The 20,145-nt window shown below is 29.8% G+C and overlaps 3 protein-coding genes across 12 annotated transcripts in view; 1 reads left to right on the top strand and 2 right to left on the bottom strand.

Annotated features, from left to right (window-relative positions):
- Window positions 1–612, bottom strand: part of Mvl (solute carrier family member malvolio) — a 13,778-nt gene extending 13,166 nt beyond the window's left edge. For 2 of the 4 annotated variants that reach the window (XR_012460974.1, XM_074136416.1), the window contains exon 1: window positions 60–205. Coding sequence is in view for 2 of the 4 variants with exons in the window: in XM_074136416.1 (XP_073992517.1) it covers window positions 60–86 (27 nt within the window). In the remaining 2 variants the exon portion in view is untranslated. Of the gene's footprint in view, window positions 1–59; window positions 206–477 lie in introns of those variants that run through there. The other 2 variants (XM_074136413.1, XM_074136415.1) reach the window with 2 other exon arrangements.
- LOC141458449 (cytochrome b5 domain-containing protein 1) overlaps window positions 1–12,543 on the top strand; it is a 13,131-nt gene extending 588 nt beyond the window's left edge. For 2 of the 6 annotated variants that reach the window (XM_074136425.1, XM_074136423.1), the window contains 3 exons: window positions 3,708–3,935; window positions 9,252–9,473; window positions 10,688–12,543. In XM_074136425.1, coding sequence (XP_073992526.1) covers window positions 3,708–3,935; window positions 9,252–9,473; window positions 10,688–10,921 — 684 coding nt within the window. In that variant the 3' untranslated portion in view covers window positions 10,922–12,543. Of the gene's footprint in view, window positions 1–128; window positions 351–551; window positions 693–3,427; window positions 3,551–3,707; window positions 3,936–9,251; window positions 9,474–10,687 lie in introns of those variants that run through there. The other 4 variants (XM_074136427.1, XM_074136426.1, XM_074136424.1 and 1 more) reach the window with 4 other exon arrangements.
- Window positions 11,781–20,145, bottom strand: LOC141458447 (clavesin-2-like). Of its 2 annotated transcripts, XR_012460975.1 has the most exons (8): window positions 19,907–20,145; window positions 19,626–19,809; window positions 19,282–19,486; window positions 19,025–19,199; window positions 17,754–17,915; window positions 16,937–17,062; window positions 15,023–15,115; window positions 11,781–12,019 (listed from the first exon to the last, which is right to left on the bottom strand). XR_012460975.1 is itself a non-coding variant. In XM_074136418.1 (7 exons), exons 1-7 carry the CDS (start codon window positions 19,925–19,927, stop codon window positions 15,110–15,112), a joined length of 879 nt encoding a protein of 292 aa, XP_073992519.1. In that variant the 5' UTR covers window positions 19,928–20,145; the 3' UTR covers window positions 14,888–15,109. The 2 variants fall into 2 exon arrangements, 1 of the variants encoding a protein (XP_073992519.1); XM_074136418.1 differs by lacking the exon at window positions 11,781–12,019 and having other exon boundaries at window positions 14,888–15,115.

The raw sequence follows: 20,145 nt of genomic DNA, 5'->3' as shown, positions 1-20,145 counted from the left end.
CATGAACTAATTTTACTATCTAATCGACTTAACATCACAAAACTGAAGGATTTACTCACCAAAAGCATATATTGCACGGAAGACATTACTAATTTCACAACGCATCTGTTAAAATTTAATTGGTTAAGCAGAAAAACAACTAAATCTCTAGAAAATTAGTACAAAAAAAAAAAAATCAAATAATAATCAACACAACTAGTTGGTGAAGCTTTAGCTAGTGATTCATTACAAAGTCTGTGAAGTGCACAAACACCGGAATAGAAATAGGAATGTAAGCATAAGAAAACAATTTTTCTAATTCATCACTAAAGAATAAGTCACATGCCATTAGTAACTGAAAAACCATTCAGGTAATAATAATATAAGGACGGATTTTAATTTTAACACAATCACTCTTAAAACTGGGAATTATTTGTTAAAAACTTAAAGCAAACAATGATAAAGTGTAATGAAAAACATGGCAATATAATATAGAACCTTTTATCTATTTAACCTGCCCCTTCTGCTCAGCTGAACGAACCTCTATGAGCGAGGAACTGTTACAGGCAAGACTTTAGAGGTATCTACCGGCTGTTACTATAACTAAATAACATTACTTCTAAGAAGTGAAAGGTTTACCCAGAACAGATGAGGGATTCCCGTTTAGATGTATAAATTAATATTACACAATATAATATGTGTGCAAACTAGAGGTGAGTGTTTTACCTGAGTTCTGTACAATAGTAGTATAAATTAAACACCTATTAATTCTTCACAGGGAGTGAAAAACAATTACAAAATGCCGACTACGAACTTCTTAGCCGAATGTTAAGTTTCAAAAAGAGTTGTTCTCGGATTAATGATGGTCAAGCCAAAACCGCAACTAAAATGAATTTCTCTTCAGAAAAAGCCTTAGACCAATGTATTGGACTAACAAGAGTTATAAATGATAGCTTTTGAGTTATTTTAGAAAATTACAGTCTGTAATTCTTCCAACTCGAAATTCCTGGAAAACATCTTATAGTCATAAACACGACGGAAGTTTTAGAACTGTTCAATACTCTAGAGGAAACCTTAATTTAACTCCAAAAGAACCGCTTATATAGAATCCTCAGGAGTAAAGTATCAAACATGATAAAACCACGTATCCAACAAAAATATCTTCTGTTAATCCACTGTATCTTCCCCCTCCCACCACCCAAAAAGAACTAACGAAGCAAAGAGGATCCTTGTATTATTCAGTTCTGCAAATATCAAGTTCATGTTACTTAATCTTTTCTCCGAAATATCATGCAGTTTTGCATTATTGCACTCTTAGTCAAACAATATTTCACATTCTTTCCGAATCGATTACCAGTTCGCAGGAAAAATTTGTAATTTTGAACAAGTGGGTCGCCTACCACTGAAATAAGTTAGGGTTGCTGCCACAGATCGCCTTAAATATTAAAAGGGTAGGTTTAATATTGCTTAATGTAACTAGATCTTCTTCAAGGCGTTGGACAGGTAATGCTAACAGCCTCGATATCATGTTCTTAAATCACCCTCGTTCTCAGGGTGTTTCAAATAAAAGTAGTAGAACTTTATGTGTATAACAAATGCGCGTTTACAAACTTTAGAGAAAATCGTAAAAACTATTTACAAAAATAAATGTAAAATTCTTTCGAAAAATTATTTTTCTGGTTAAAGGACTTTGTTCCTGTCATATTTTTACATTTAAATAGAAATAGTTTAGCAGAAGTGGTCATCGAAATAAAAGTTTCAGTAGAAGACATACGAAATTAGTATTATTGGACATCATATTCTAATTGAAATTCGAGCAATAATATTTATTTAACGTTAACTTTATACAGATGGTAGTACATTTCACCAAAGTGACTGTTTTTTGGAGTTACATCTTAATCCTTTTAATAGAAATCCTTTAAATGATTTACTTAGAAAAATGTTTTAAATCAACGTTAAGTTTATCAAACTCTTAAGTTTGCAATAAATGTAGATGTTTAAAAAAAATTGTGCGGTTGGTTTTTAAAAAAGACGCCACTCAGAGAAAACAAACGCGAATAAATACGTGGTACGAAAGGGAAAACTGAACCATATTAATGGCGTAAATTTGTGAGAAACTCTTACAAATAAAAAATAGTGTAGAATTATAGCCTTTTAACAGTTTTTAATAAGCTGAATTTAGTAAATACGTCTGCATTTAATGCATCATTATTTTCCAGATGTACAGTATTCAATTGATATCTCTCTGAAAATAAAAACAGATGCAATTATATTATATACGTCATATTCAAAATATAAAGTTACTACCTAGTTTCTGTTATTTGGAAACACTCAGAAAGCGTGGTCCATATAGGATGTAGGTCTGTATAGTTATACGAGTTTTCTACAAATCTCAGCCACTGGTAGGGAACTAAATTTTGTAGGTCTTTTAGTTAGCAAGAATGAGGATATGCAGCACAGGTTCGCGGCAGGAAATATCCAATCAATTGATGTTAAGAATCAAAACCCTTTGCAATAAAACCAAAATCAGCAGCATTAATCTAATTGAATTCATCGTACTGAATCCGTACTGTGACGTCTGCTGATAAAGTGCATTAGAAGAAGTTTAGAAAGCGTATAAAGTCGTACCGATTTTGAAGATCATTACTAAAAGAATATACAAAAAAGAAAATTTGATCACGCTGGCTGGGTCAAGTCTTTTGGGTAGACAAAATTGGATTCTAATAGATAAGATAATACACTTATTGTGCTTGCAAAGGAAAATTTTTAGCTCTCTTGGTTGTTGGAAGTAAAGGTCACGTGATAAAATAGTCGTTACTTTATTTTATATAATACCGGCTCTCTGTTAACCCTATCACAGTCTTTATATTTAATCTGTAATTACGAGTATAGCAAATCGGATTTTTGACATCTTTGCAACTATACTGCAATTACAAATCCACATGTGCACTTGTTTTATTATTATGCTAAGGGTAAATCTGGAAAATAGATCAACGTCAAAAAAAAAAGGAAAATATGTTTTCACAAACAAAATTAAATATCTCATTTTAAGAAAATATTAATAATAATAATGAAAATTTGATTGGCTCCACAAATCTAAATAACACTCCTGATTGTATCCATTATAGCGCTCATATTTTTCTTATTTTCTGATCGATTTCAGATATTTCAGAAGTTGATTCATCAATTTGTTGTAGACAATGACAGCAATAGTGCTGTTGGATAAAATTTATGATACTGTTCAGATTAATTAAAAATGACTGCAACATAATAAAGAAATAAGTAGAGATAAAAAAAACAAATGATACTTTTTTTACTTTATCTATTAAGCTACTATCATAACTAAATTAGGGTAAAAGAAGTTTCATATATAAATATCTTTCGACAAAGACTCATTTCGTAAGTTACCTATTCACTGCGATCTTTTGAGAGCAATTTGTTCCGCTAGAATAACTTGTCAAAATGCAATTCTAACGTTAGCTAAATATCTTCCACTATTTTTCTTTAAACTCCGTGTACAAATATATAGGCCTCCTACTTATTTGAAACATTCTTGCAGAATTTTTTAATTGTAGGTTTTTCAATATTAAGCATCTTTTTAAAATCTTGCACAAAATCACTTTAAATGTTCGTATAATATGTTTTAAAACATCAATCAAATTTAGTTCAATGAATGACAAACTAATATTACTACAATAAAATATTTAGATAGAATAATATTTTTCTAGATGTGGAACAGAAAGTTACGTTTGGAAAAGTGGGAATGGGAGAAAAAGTATTGGAAACCTGCGGATGTGGCCCTTCACAATAGACCCGAAGATTGTTGGGTTTCATTTAATGGAATTGTAATGGATTTAACTCCATTAGTTCAAGAATATCGTAATCGACCAGAAATATTACCATTATTGGCTGAAGCTGGCAAAGATATTAGTCATTGGTTTGATATAGATGGAAAGGTAATAACTTTTTATTATTATTTTACGCTATAAATTAGCTAGTAAAAAATTATTTGCATTGTGAAAAATTAATTGTGGCAAAATGTAAATTTAAAATTAATGCTATTTATCATATTTTGCAATGAGCTTAATCGAAATGGGCTGACCATCTTTTTTGTATTGAAAGATTTAATTCTTTAATATTTTATATTAGTTTCTTTCAATTTGTAGACTAAATTTTTTTTTTAGATATTAGAATGGCACGCTGTAACAATGCAGTAGCCAAAGTGCCGTCTAAATTCCCTTTCTGTGAACTTGTAATTTAATTAATTAAAGACAAGTAATTAAATAATTTTCTTGAAAAAAGTTTAAAATAAAATGTACGAATATGTAAGCAGTAAATTATAATTCCAAGATTAAAAAGAAATCAATGCTTTCGTTTCATGTAAATTCTAAAACTCAAATTCAGGGAGAAAATACTTACATTCTCCATCTGATAAATATAGTAAAAGCATTCATAAAAAATTAATCATTTGGAAAACTATAATAGAGAGCAATTAACAGCATGAGTGACTTTATTATTGATAATAATTTAAGTTTAAGCTGCCTTCAGTAAGTACATTCGGATTATACTTGGTCATTTGGACAACTTAGAAAATCAGTTTCAAAAATATTTAAATTCAGATAACGAATCCAGATTCATTGAAACCATTCCTGATAGAAATGGATCAAGTGCAACATTTATCACTCTAAAGGTACAGGAAGAATTTGCAGAACTTTCTGCTGATGCTGGACTTAAACTTGAATTTCCCAAGAAAAGTTTAACAACTTTATGGACTTGAGTTAAAAAAGAATAACCAACAATCTCTGACGAAGCATTGAAAGTTCTTTTGCCACCGCATACTTATGTGAATCATCATTTTCAACTTTATCGTCAATAAAAACAAAGTACTGTTCCAATATTAAAAATATTGAAAATGGTATGAGACCTTCAATAACAAATATTTATCCCAGATTTAATTTATTGTGAGAAGGTAGACAAGCACATCATTCTCATTAAATATAATTAAATGATTTTAATTCGAAACAGTTTTTTATGGTTATCTAGTTTTACAATAAAAGTTTATTGATGATAATTTAAAATACAATTTATAGGTATTTATGTTTTTTATTTTTAAAAAGTGTTTTTATTGATTTGATGTTTTAATTGCTTTTATCATTATCAACATTTTTCTAAATATATAAGCCTAAAATGTATATTCGGTTTTCTTGTTTTTAAAAACTAGTTTTTTCCTGTTTTAAAAAAAAAATGTAGGATAAATTTAGCGGTGTTACAGCTTGATGTTTTCATATATAAGCTTATACGTATGTACAATCACTTCCAAATATGCCCTTAAATCGACTTATAGCCTAATCATTAGGTGTTAAGCCATAAAGAGGCCGGCAAGAAATTTTTACTTTAAAAAGGGATTACTGTCGCCAAAAGTTTAAGAAGCGCTGATTTAAGATACGAGTAAACAGTCCGTAATGATTCATATATTACTAAATTACTGATTACACTTTGCTACCGTAACTATTGTATTAACTACTGCAACTGTAACTATTATTATATATATTTATATATATATAAATTCCTTTTATTGCTCTTTTAAGACTAAACATTGAGCTAATGTTTTCTTAACTAGAGTTAAATGTTGTGAGGTCACCCAAGCATAATTTTAGCAAGTGGTCTGACTATATATGTCTACATATTACGTTGGGCTGATTAGCAAAAAACCAGATAGTAAGTAGTATACTAATATATTCAAAATATTAAAGAAATAAAATATTTTTAATTTTTGTTAGGGCTGCTGCTACATACTCTTGCCCCTCAAAGAGAAGTATTCAAAAAGTTGAGTTTTTGAATGGAAATAGCGTAAAAAAGAATAAAGAGGAAGTGTTGGAAACATCTAGTTTAGATATTTCTTCGGATATTTGTTTTGTGGATTTTTGAATACGAAAAAAGTTTTCCTTTTACTGCCAGTCTATCTATTTGTTGTCAGAATAAGTAAAGCCTAGAAAATGGTATAAGGTTGTAATTTGATTAAAATTTAATTTATAAAATAGATTAGTTGTTTTTGGAGATTTTCTCCAACACTGCTAGAAGGATTTTTTTTAAAACTTAGAACAATCACAGTAAAATTTAGACATAGTCCTACTATAATCGGGATTAATGGGAGATAATTATTTGGTTTATGCTCAACAAAAGACAAAATCCTCATAAACGAAATACAGGTTTGGTTGTTATGCTTATTTTTAGATCTTGATCTCACAAAACAGAATAAAAAGGTAGACAGAATATCACCAACTACTTGGTATGTTTAGGTCTACTATTTTGGTTTGAACTTTTTTTTTTTTTTGTATGCAGAGGACTTTGATTTTAGTGAGATTCTGGGAGAGCTGGGACATCTGTTAATCAGTAAAGTTTAATATAATGAACACTTTTTATTATACAAAAATATTAACAATATTTTGAAGCCAACTAGCCTTTTTCGTAAAACCGTTAATTTTAAGAAAATTTGACTATGTAAAATACGGTAAGGGAAAGTGGTATAGATGTTTTCACAATTATTTATAAATTAACTTTCTTAAATGAAATTACTCGCTATCAACACTATTTTGAAGCAACCTACTTTCACGTTAATCATAGATGATAATTCGCAATTCACCGAGAAACTATTTTAATGAATTAATCACGAAGTTATGTTACGTACTTCCTAGAATTTTTGAATTGAAAGTATAATATAATTTGCTATTATGGTTTTACGTCGTGTTTGTCAAATATCAATGTGTTTCCCAGGAGAGATTGTCAATTACATAATGAGTGTTTGAACATTTTCTGTACGTCTGAAGGACACAATGAACAAAAGTACCATCTAACAGTGAGGAGGGGAATAATGCATTCGCTTCAGAAGTGAACACCCGTAATGTGGGCCAGGGCTAACCCCCCTGTCTTTTTATTACTATTGGTAAAATTAAGATTAAAAAAAAAAAAAAAAGATTAATATAAATAAGTTAACAACTATTAAAAAATTATTCTGATTACAACAAAACATCATTAAAGTAATAATTTATAGGACAGAGTGAAAATATCGTTTACCATTTAAATTATGTAACTTCAGTTCTTTCTTTTTTTAAAAAAAACCTCTCAACTCATTAAGTGTCAAGTATTATAGTCTGTAAAAGCCATCTTTTCCGGTAATATCATTTTTAATGACGCATGCTATTTACAGACAGTAATTACGTGATGATAAGAATAAGTTTTTTTCATATTCCATTACAGGTTTTAATTATTAGTTGATGCTCAGTCTATATATACTTTAAGATATGACTAAAAATACTTAACAAAGTAAGATGTCCATTTAAAAGGGCGTTGTTTTAAACTTTTTTCAAGAAAAATTTATTTTATGAAAAAATTCATAAAATCGTAGACTTACATTTAATGTGCCATTTTCACTGATTAGTTTAGATTTAAAAATAGATAACTGTAAAATCTGTAATCTATGATATTTATTTTATAAACATGGCAGATAGATCGCAGAAAGGAGCATAAATGCTGACAAGTAATAAAATAATCGTTATTTCTTTCCTTATAATTGTTTTTTCTCTTCACTTTTTTATTTTATTTTATTACTTTGTCTTTTTGATTTATTAATCATTATTACAAATGGGAATTGTAATGGCCTGATAAAATGATGATAAATTTAATATAAATGATAGCGAAGAAACTGTTTCCAATAACACCAATAAATTCTATTTAAAAACACGAAGTAAAATTAAATATAATGGTCCTTTAAAAAATGTTATGGTTAAGGACTATTAAAATTTTGTCCAAAGTAAAATTTATTAAAAAATGAAATCAATTTGTGTTAAAAAATATATAGTCATAAAATTATTTTGTATTTATATTCTTAATTCCATACGGATTAGTCATTAGCATATCAATAATAGCTTACATTACAATATCAAATATTTAAATTGAATTTACACTATCGTGAATCTGTTGAAAATAATAAACTGCTAAAGGTTTTAATAATAAAACACTATTTGCTTGATAAAGATATATTTAAATCAAAAACTCTTACAGTTTTTTTTTCACATAACAGAAGTTTAATGTTTTAGATCTTCTAGTATACTCTTTTTGACATAAAGTATTTAAGACGATAACAAAAAAAGATAACATTGAAAATTTATCCATTGCATCATTTTCAGTTTGTTTTTGAGCTCAGACCCATAGTTCAATATATAGAGGCTCCTAATTGTCTAAAACCATTAATAGCATGTTCGTCAGTAATTCTAATCAAATTCCTACAGGATTGTTTTCAATCTTCCTGAATGCATTTGAGTTCTACACTTTCGTGCTGAAGTGAGGTTCTCCCACTTCAGTCCAATGTGAGTTCAAGAAAACAAAGAGAATTTGATCTGTATTAATGCAAATCAAATTATTTAATTAAAACCTTTACAAAATTGTTCAAACTTTTCTTTAAGTACTTTTTAGACATGTAGAAAATCTCACTTCAGTAACAATTAATCAAATTGAGGAATGGTTATTTCTATTTAAAGCAATAAAAACTAAGTAGATATTGTCTTACTTCCAACAATTGTTTACTTTCGTTTAACTCTCAAGAGCAGAACTGTTGTAAACGTGCAGTTCCCACTGGAAACCTTAAACACAATTTGATTTCTTCTGAGTTCGAAAAGAGGTTTTTTAAAATTGTTCTCTGCATGTGAACAGAAGAGTCTGGCCAAATGAAAAATCACCAAAAGCTTACATTCAATTGGTTTAGTTGAAGTTAAGCTCTCATCTACAGGGCTGTTTCAGTATAATGTGAATGGTTTTAACATCACATAACATTTATGAGTCCGAAACGTCAACCCCAAATGCTGTGTTGGAAGATCATCACTCTGAGGAAATACGTCAGTACAGAACGGATTTGAAGTTTTTCCGTAATTTGCTGGCAATTTCCTTTAAACTTGACACAATGTTTAAAACTTTTTCTCGAAGAATATTGATTTTAGTGTGGTTCTTAGGGAGCTGTGACGTTTACTTTCTTTACAGAATCATTTTACTGTGGTGAACGTGTTTAGAATTGTAGCCAAGTAACGGTTCAGTACTAATTCTAAGTTTAAACACAATTCAATTACTTAATATCGGTGCTGCAAGAGTAAGTCGAAGGACAGTTTTATTTAAACCAGATTTTTATTTAATTTTCGAAGTTTACATCTCGATATTACGAAAATTAAAAATCTTAATAAAGTAAATCTTCAAAATGATGGATTTTTTTAATTTATTTTCAGCTTCGCACATTCACACATCCAGTACTAGGCACTAAAGTACCTTACCTGCCACATGGTCCAATACCGCATCTGCACGATTACAATCTACCGACAACTGCATGGGAGCCAGAGCCACTCAATTCATGGTGGAGAGATCCAAAGTATGTCATTGGGAAGCTTACTAAAAGTGCTCGGCCGGTTAGAATCTACAATAATCTGACTAAAATGGAAATTACTCTGACGGTAAGTTATGTAGTAATTATAATTGTTAAAAAAAAAACAGATAATTTACTGTTTGAAAATATTTGAATTTGAAGCGGTTAAACTCTTCTATATTTCAATAAAACTTTCCATTTCATATTGTTATTTAACTAGCAAGTCCGCCTCGGTCTGGATTAATATTATTAACTTCATCTTTAAATGATTTTCACTATCCGCAATGCTTTTTCTTAACTACGCCTTAATAAGATTACTGAGGGGCAGGTCCGGATTTAGATGAAAAGAGGCCCTAGGCTATTCCACTTATGAGGCCCTTTCACCTCCCATTTTTAAGTTTATAAATTATATGAGAGATAATAAAATACATCACTACAGTGATATACAGGGTGAACCAGTAAGTATTGTCCATAGGCCTACTGTGTGTAGTACATCTGAAATGGACTTCAAAGACGTATTGGCCAACTTTTTTTTTTTTCTAAAATCATTACTTTTTTGCAATAAAAATGTTATTACTCAGAAAGTTTTAGTCCGAATTCGATTCTGATGATACGGTTAGAAAGACAGATAAATTTCCTAAAAATTGACACCATTTCGAAGCATAAGTATTCTCTAAACAGCCTCAATCTTCTTCCGAATATTGGAAAAATAAAAGTAATCGAAATTTTTAAGAAAACTCATTAGGCCCTTATGTGATCATTATCAGACCTAGGTGCTGGCACTTTTTAGTAAAAGTTCCCTTGCCTAATGTGGGCTTTCTAACGCGGTATATCATTTTCCAGGATTCCTTTTTGAGAAATTACGTTTGTTTTTGCAAGAAAACGTGTTCACGAGCACCTCAACAGTGTTAGTTTATCAAGTTGTTTAATTCATTGAAAACTCTTTTAGATGAACCAGTAGTCAATTTTTAAAGTAGATTGTCTTAAAATAAGGAAGCTAAAGGTTACAAATTGCACTTTAAAAATTTTCTACTCTGAAATATTTGAGAAAATGTTAGGAAATATTTTAAACAAGTACTGTTTTTATAATCGAAGGTATATAGGTTCACCCTGTATATCAATATGTTAAATGTTAATATAATATAATATGTTATGTTTTTAGAATAGTGTAATTTTAATTTTGCTAACCATTTGATTGCAGGCCCCTCTTGATCTTGAAGCCTAGTTAGCCTATAGGAAAATCCGGCCCTGACTGTGGGTCTTCTTTACTTCATTATATAACAACAGTGTATCATATTTTAGGTTTGTGCAGAAGAGACAATAAATCAAATTCTTGAAAGATATTTACCCTACAATCAAAAAGCACGCAGTTATTTGTGGAAATATGAAGGTAATGTACTAGACATGAATAAGACACTGGAAGAGAATGGAATTCGAGATCGTAAAGCAGAACTTCGTCGTCTAGGTATACCTGAAGATATTTACATACCAGCTATTAAGCTTTATTTCAAAGATGATTTCAATTTCACAACATAAAGGCTAAATTTTTTGATTTCTTTTTTTAAATAAAACATTTTTTTCTTAAAAGTTAAACTTTAACATCTTATTTCATGCATGCAATACTGGAATATTTATATTTCGTGCAGTTTTTGACGATTAACCGGCAGTTTTAATTCTTCCTCTATTAAGTGGAGCTTTAATAAGCGCTTTGTTTAGATTTTGATTTTGTTTCAGTCGTCTTCTATGGAACAATTGTGAACATCCATTTTTTTACTTGAATCGATTTGTTCTTGTATTTCTTTGTGACTTGTAGAAACAGTGAACCACTTTTTTGTTTCGTTTATTTTTTAAAAAAATGATGTCCAGACATAAAGTATAAACATTACCCGAATTTTGTTTAAAACTCAGAAAGAATATATATCGCTGAGTTGTAGAGCTAGATTGTTGGTCGTTGTGTGAAACACTAGATTCCCTGACTGTCGGAGCTCTACCATAACGCCAATATTAGCAGAAAAAGATAGTTTATTTTCAGTTAAGGGATTAGACTTATTGGAATTAAAAAAAGAACACACTATTTCTGAGAAAGTGTTAAAAATATTGTATATTTTTATTAACTTACACCAGAAATACTTTTAAACACAATTGGACATATACATTTAAAAATTTAAAATAATATATTACTAGACAATTTTGGAAATACTGACAAAGTTTTAATGTGCACTTTCTAAAAGTGCTGATCCCCTAAAATGCTTAAAGCTCGTTAAAAAACCCTTCTCACAAGCGCACAAAACATCAATCATAATTTTTATAAATTACAAATTTAATTATATAAGACTAAAATTATTGTAATTAATAAATAACATTGCACGCATTTTTTTTTCTTTTTTTTTTCTGGGCACATAAAATGATTAAGGATTCTAGGAAATTAAATTACGTCATAAAATTTCATGATTACTCATAATCAACTGGATTAAAATTTTGATTATTGAAGGAATTTAATTGACAGAAAATTTATAAAAATTGGTATTATATATATTTAGTAAAAATAGAAAGCTTACAATAAAAACTCTCAACAGATTTTCCAGCCAATAGTTGGCTAATTTCCCTGTCCGTCCATTAACAAATTTTCATTCTCTGAAATATTTTTGTGCATGAATTACTTTTAATAATACTTTTTTAAAGAGCATGTGGACATAGAATGTTACAATAATTTTCAGCACAATAATCTAATTTAGTTTTCTGAATTTTCAATTGAAGAAAACTTTAAATTCAAACAAAACAAAAAAATCAATTCTAACAATAACGAAAACAAATATTTGCAAACAGAAAATAATTGCGAAAATTTCAGCGATTGGACGGATTATTCAAAATTAGGTGTCATCTGTGTATTGCTTACTTCTTAACATCACGTGTAACTAAGGCATTGCTTTTGGTTAAAATTTGTCAACCCTCGAAATAATGTATTTGGCTAAATCATGGATGCAATGCCTCATGAAGATCGCCAATTAATATGTTCGTACCTTAAGCATACATAGCGCTTTCCGACCTGATTCGCGACAACAATGGCACGACTTAATTGAGATTTTTTTTTTTGTATTTCACTTAACTGCTCCCGATGGTCGAATTTTAATCGTATTAATTTAAAAAAAAAAACTAAATATTAGAAAATAAAGAACTTTACTGGAATTCATGCAGTTGCGTAATACCCAACTCGATTTGGTGTAGCAAGGTCAGTATGTTTTTGTCCATCGGTTGATTAGTCAAAGTTGTAACGCTTTAATTTCAACTTAAAGGTTCTTTAAATCGATTCAAAAGTTTTATTTGCATTCCACAGCACAAAAACAGTCCGCCATAGAGTAAACTGCTTATGAACAATTTGTATTTTGAATTTCTAATTAATAAAATAGATACACATTTATGTGAAGACATAGCCTACATATCTAAACGAGCACAGGTTACGGTTTTTAATAATTACATAGCCAGTTACTGGACTTAATCATATATACGTACGGAAGAAGTGTAAGGTGTGATCCTGAAAGCCGATTCTGTGAATTAGCTTAATAGATGGAAAGGAATTAGAAGGTCCCCAAAACGAATATGTTTTAAAGGGTGTTCGATTAGTAAGCATGAAGTGGCTGTGATAAGAAGGTTAAGGTTTGACCGTGCTGTCTGTGGACAGAATCGATCAGAGGACGTCACCTAATTGCACAAAATATAAAGTAGAGGAGAACTTCAATCAATATCTATGAACTGTTTAGTATACAATAAAGAAAGAAATATATTCTAAACATTGTGCCACTATCAAGAGACACCTTTCCGCGTTTGAAGATATTTTATATTCTAACAAAGTTAAGGTATTACTCTGTTCGAATTCATTAGGAACTGCGAGTGTGCAAAGCATGAATGGAAAGTATGGGTTATACGTTATTTAATGGTAAATAAGTTTGTTTATAGGTTACATATCCCATATAGAGTTTAGGTTTAGAATCAGTTCCTAGAGTTCCACCTCATTTAGTAGGTAAATTTAACGATTTAATGTGGGTAGAAGTTTAAATGAGAGATTTAGAAGAGTGTAGTAGAATTATTTTTAAAAATTGTTACAGGGCACTTCCTGAAGAGATGTTAGGGTAGGCTTCCCCAGTAAAGTTACATTTTAGGGTATAAAACGGTATTAAAAACTATATAATTTTGGTAATAATTAAATATTTGGAATGTGGAGACAATTTATATCTTAGGATATTCAGGAAGGAGGAGAAAGTCATGTTCTTACCAGATTTTTTTTTCTAGATGAATTCCAAACTTATGACAATTTTCATTAATATTTATGGTACGGTTTATCGACTAACTGGTTCGCGGAGGCAAGAAATTTGACTAACACTTAACTAGCTTATGTTGGAAACCATATCAATAGAGGAAGAATATTTTCAATTACTTGTGTTGAAGCATGCTGCCTTAGAAAAAGATTTTAGAGCTTATTACCTGTAACAGTAGTTGTGGCGGATGCTAAACTTAGATGAGAATTGTTTATTTACTTCAAACTCAAATTTACCAAAACAATGATTCCAGTTGTAATTCTGAAATTCCGAAATATTTGTTAGTCCGGATATTTTTTTCTGTATTCTATAAAAATTTCACAATCTGATCTTTATTTCTAATCCTTTTCCTCAGGCAGTATGCGACAAATCAAATAGTTGAAAATATTCTTCTTTTTTACACGTTAATGTGGATAAGTATGAATTGAATTAATTGTTAACTGTTGAATGATTTCACAGTTCTAAATTCAACCAATCCTTAACTTGATTACTCGTAACATGTTATGCATAAAGAATAATTCAATAATAATATATAGGCGCTAATGACCGTAGACGTCAATGCGCCGGAAAAAAAATAATAATGACCAAAATAACAATTCAGATCATCTTAATCTTAAAAGAGACAATTGTTCACCCGCCGGCAATGAAAACAGCTTCGGATGCTAATAACATTAAAGATTAAATACATTAAAATTATTATTCTAAACTTATATCATTCCTATGTCCTCATACTCTTTCAATACTTATTGGCAATAAATTAGTTTCCCAACTCTTCATAATTCATTTACTACAACAAATAGTTTTATTCAAAAAACAAATATGGGAACACATCATTTGAAGGAATGTTGCTTTATTAATATAAACCCCTCAACATATGGTAGTAAAATTATTATTATAATAAATTATTATTATTATAAATTCATCACAAAAAGAAATAAATTTAAAAAAATTATAAACTAGGGTTTTTTTTATGTTTATTCACATAAGGAAGCCCATCTTATTATAATTTATTAAAATTATTTTTTTGTTAACATTGTGCCAGCAAATTCTTTTTTAATTATTACAGCAAACTGCTTTTTAATAAATTTATTATTTTTGAGATTAGAAAAAGTCTTAGCTTTCAGTATAAATAACCTCCCTGAGGCATTATTATAAGTATTTATTTAAATAAATAAGAAAGCAACATCACTTACAATTTATTAAAGATTCTTTTATTACGTTTTCATTAAAAACTTTTTTTTTCTTTGGTAAGATCACAAAAGAATAGTTATCACAGGCGATATATAATTAATGGTATTATAAAAATTAATTAAACCATAAATACCAAATTTTATATCGAAGGAATCTTGAGGTCTAATTCTTCCAGAGCTTTTGAAGGCATTACTGGTGAATTTAACTGTTAGCGTTGTAATTAGGACTTGAAACAGAAAAATATATCATTATTGCACATTTCTGAGAAACAAAATTAATTCTAGTTCATTAAACTTCTTTGTGGCTAAACTGTAAAGCTATAAATCTTTTATAGTTCAACTGAATTGTCATTTGCTGTTTATGCTATCTAAGCATAAGGTTAAGTAGTCACAGCCAGAACCCTGAATCTATTGAAAGAGTGGCCCCGATATCTAATGTGGACTACACTGTATTTGAAACAGAATGGTAACTATCGAAAGAAGAGAAACAGTAAGAAAAACGAGGTTCTGAGAGGTCTCAACAAAATTAAAACTGAAATAGATGGCCCCTTGCCACGATGAAAAATCGTAAACTCTAGCCTGTTACCGATTACTAAATTGTTACGATTTCCTAAGATATTATACGTGGGAAATTAGAAAATAAATATATAGTTTGCAGGGAATTATGACGTGAGCGTCTTCGACCACGAATTTATTACGTTTGAGTTTTTTTATTGGTTTATTTATTTGGAGTTTTTTCGCTGATGGCTAACCCATCAACGACCTACATTGCACCCCCACGAATTTATTAATGTGCTGCAATACAACTCGATAATATTAAAATCGCCACCCAGAATTTGATTTATCACAAAATTAAACTCCAAAAATTAGCAATAATGGGATATTCAAAGTGTTAAATATTAAGCTTCCAAAAAACTGACAACCACGATGAAGATTTTCTTCTAAAAAATTGTAAAATTAATTAGAATATATCTTGCCGACGTATAGTGTGTGCTTGGTTTGACATGGTACTATTTAAGAAGGTTGATTTCTTCGCGGTTTGTACAAAGTATGGTCCAATTCTCAACAGTTTGAGAAAACTATCTTTTTTATAATTTACGATTCTCAGTGATCCATGCACCAAGCTTAATATAGTGTTCGTCGTTATAGCCAATATGGCCCATCAATGACAATTGTATGGATCAAGATGAGATCAAAGGACATCACGCTGGAGACCCCCTTAAGTATGAGAAAAACAAGAACACATCAAAATTTAGTATGTATGCATATTCCATTTTTCTAAAGAAGTCCCGATTTTAGATTAGGATAGAAGAGATTTGACAGCTTATTGTTCGCAAAGGAACTTACTTAGATAGTGGAGCTATGAATTTAGTTTCAATTTTGTGAATCGTTAATTGTTTCTCCAAAATATCATCTCTTATTAGTAATAATATATTAAGGATTCAAATTGGCGAGGAATCGGACCATATAAAAACAACAACTCGTCTTCTTGCCAACGTTACGACAAATATATATTGCCTTCTTCAGATCGTAGCTATGCGAGTTGGTTGAGTTACAGAAAACTGTTTCCGTATATTTGTCGAAACGTTGGCAAAAAGACGAGATGTAGTTTTTATTTGGACCGATTCCTCGCCAATTTGAATCCTTAATATAAGATTTTTACGGTCACTAAAGCCAATATAAATTAATATTAATAATAATGATACATAAAATAAAATTTCATCAAATTAAGGACAATGTAACTAAATTGCTTCAGATCTAATTCCCTAGAAATTAAGTCAGTTTTTACGGAAAAAAGTCATGCAGCATTAAAACGTGTTTTTTTTCGAAAATGCATTAGAACAGGATAGTTTATTTTAATATTTTTATTGCAAATCAATTGGTGTGAAACCAATTTCCTCAAGCACAGCTACCTGCGGTAGAACCTAGACGGTTCAAATAGAATTCGAAATAAATATAACTATTTATAATTCTGGGAGCTATAGGATTTTAAAAAATCAATCTTTATGCTTTGCAATGCATTTCCTCAAACTGACAATTGGCTTTACCTGGATAATAGTATGAGCCCATGGCGTAGGACTATATGAAGGACCCTCTCCACCGAGTTCTGCTGGAAGAATGTCAATACTAACATGGTCATGTAGAGTACTCATATTGTTACCATGAACATAAATCTGAAAATAATTATTATTTTTATTTATTTATTTTGTGAATATAAAGTTACAACAAAAGAAAATTTACAACAAAAATAATACAAAAAATAAAACAAATCAAACTTCTATTCACGTCTATGCACATAGACAATGGATAAAATCCGTCTGTCAAGTCTGTATTTTAAAGAAAGTGTTTTTAAATAAATAACCATGTAAAAATAATAATTAATTAATTACTTAATAACTATTAATTAATTAACTTAAATTAAATAATAAATGTGTAACACATTTTAAATAAAAAAAATAAAATCTGAAAATAATAATTCTTAACAAGCGACTGAGGATTTTATGTATATGTGTATGTGTATAAATAAATAGTACTGAGATATCAAAAGATGTTCTTGACAATTCATTTAACGCAGTCTACATTTAAAAAAAAAAATTAATTCATTAGAAAGTACTTATAGATAATTTGTAATCCACTTAAAGGCTTTCAAAATAACTTCAGTTCATTAAAAGTATTTCATGATTAAATACTCTTTTACATTGTAATATTGAAAATATTATTAATTGGAAGTGTTAAACTAGTTTTTTTAATTTATCATTTGATCTAAATACTTCAAAAAAAAAAAATACAAAAGAACCTCTTTTTCCAAATTGAACAATTAGTGACCAAACAGTCTCTAATATAATACAGAAATAGATTGTTCACCTTCTTTTTAGTCTTTTCCTTCAGGAATGCTTTAAGTATGCCTATAATTGGATCTATGTACCATGGTTGATTGATAAAATGAATCCCTTTGAAGCGAGCTGGAAAACAATCCTGTAATCCTTCAACCATCAATCGTAATGTTTTTGGAGTTAAACTAGTTACCTTCAAAGAAACATTAATTTGAGAAATACGAATGATTTAAATGGTTTTATAAAATACTATTTCATTAACTTATGTTCATAAAGCATTGAATGAAACTAGTAAGATTTAATTAAATCTGACTGCACAATTCGTTCAAACCAACAGTGCTGTCCAAAAATATTTACATTGAGCGGAACTGGGTTACATTTTAGGGTTTTAATCTAACATACACGTTAGTAACTCTGTTACTAGCTGAACAAAAAGGCAATATCTCAAAATAAAGCAGGTAATCACTTCTTTACTAGGACACTCGGCGCCGAATAACCAACTTGCCAAGGGTGGGCACTGAATAAGGTTGGCCAAATTAGACATCTTCATTAATGGAAATGGCACAACAATCCTGTTTGGGCATACGTCGCCTAGCTTTCAGATATATGAGGTTTCGCAGCATTTATTGAAAAGGCATTGGGGGTTGCAAGCAGACTTCTGGTTGCATTCCTAAAAAACCGCTGAATGTGACGAATGTGTGCTTAACTGGACACCTCTTTAGCATAATTCTTAGAGTAGGGAAAGAAACATCCACATATATACAACTGATAGATTGTGCTTGATAGAACGGAAATAAGATCCAGAATCTTCGGTTGTAATAGAACACATTATCACGTTAGAAGACGATGGACTGTTCGGTTTGTTCTAACCTAATCAATCGTAAGTTTACTTCGAATTGGTGTCTGGATTTTTATGGGTTTAAGAAGTTATTTTATTTCCTGGCTAGATATTTAGGTCCACTGGCCTTAAGAAAAGGAAAGAAGACTTAAGCAAAGATACCTCTTCTGAGGCACCTTCTTATACTTCAGAAATTTAAATTTTGCCTAGCGTGAATGCTATAATTAAATTCGTTCTTTAGAATAGATCGTAATGAAATTTATCTAGCCAACAGAGTACTTTAGAACTTAATAAGAAAAAGTGTAGTAAACGATGTTTACTTTTCATTTCATTGATTCTAATCAAGCACTATAGAAACCCGGCCAAAACAAGTTTCATTTCATTTCTAACATTTCACAATCAACTAAAATTGATTCTCACATTTAAATATTAAAAGGTAATAATAATATCTAAATAAATAATACCTGTCTAAGGGACATATCTGTCCAATCTACAATAATAACAAAACCATTCAACTGATTCTGAACATCGGCAATTAAAAGTTCAAGGGATAATAATAAAGATCTATAAATAACTTCCAATGGGTAGTTAACCTGGTCCCAATTATTACAGAAAAATACTAGGACACATCTTCCTTTCCTTAAAAACAATATATTTTTTTTAAAATATCAGATATGTATGAAAAAAATGGAGTTGTCAATTATAATTTAACTAAACGCACCTATCTTTTTGGGTAAGGACACCTGGAAATCCATCGTATAATGCCTGTTTAATGAGGGGATCATCAGTAGTCATGTTGTCAAAAAGATCCTTGTTTCGTTTTCGATAGAGGAAATAATTGCACAGCAGTTGATAACTATCAGCAACATTCATTTTTCTAGCGTGAAGGAACCTTAGAAGAAAATCATCATCCCTCGTTTTTATATCTAGTAAAAACAATTAAGAAATAAATTTAGATAAGCAATCAGAGTGGGAGTGGAGATAAGTGAGAGCATATAAATATCTCGTATGTTTATTGAAAAATCAAACAAAATGCATGTGTTAAGGACATTATGATAAACTCACCTGCATTATCTTCAGCATCAATAAGATCTTTTAGAGCTTTTAGGGCATTTTCTTTGTTTACAAGTACTTTTCGTGGAGATTGATTTGTCACGTTTTCTGTACCAAGTGTTGCTCTGTAATTACTATAAAGATCTACCCCAGAATATTCAGCCATCTCTGAATCAGCCAAGGTTAATTTTACATCCTAGTATTAAAAATTAAAATTACACTAAAAATTAATAATTTAGAAAAACATTAAGACAAGACATAATTGGAAGCAATAAAGAAGGTTACTATTTAACCTTATGACAGATGATATCCATTGGCTCAGGTGGTGAACGGTATTATAATTGGGTATTCTTGTAAATTGATTGAAGGCAAAAGATGCGTGGTTTAAAATAATCAAATATAGCCCATATGTAATATATACACAACTGGCTGTGACAACTAACAGTACGATACATGCGAGTAACAAGGTTCAATACCTAATAGGACAGACTTTTGAGTCATCCTTCCTACATATACCAAGGATAAACTCATT

The sequence above is a fragment of the Rhodnius prolixus genome, unplaced genomic scaffold (assembly GCF_049639745.1).
Source record: "Rhodnius prolixus isolate KJV_2025 unplaced genomic scaffold, Rpr scaffold_5, whole genome shotgun sequence".
NCBI lineage: Eukaryota > Metazoa > Arthropoda > Insecta > Hemiptera > Reduviidae > Rhodnius > Rhodnius prolixus.
This window is presented reverse-complemented; position numbering and strand designations above follow the sequence as displayed.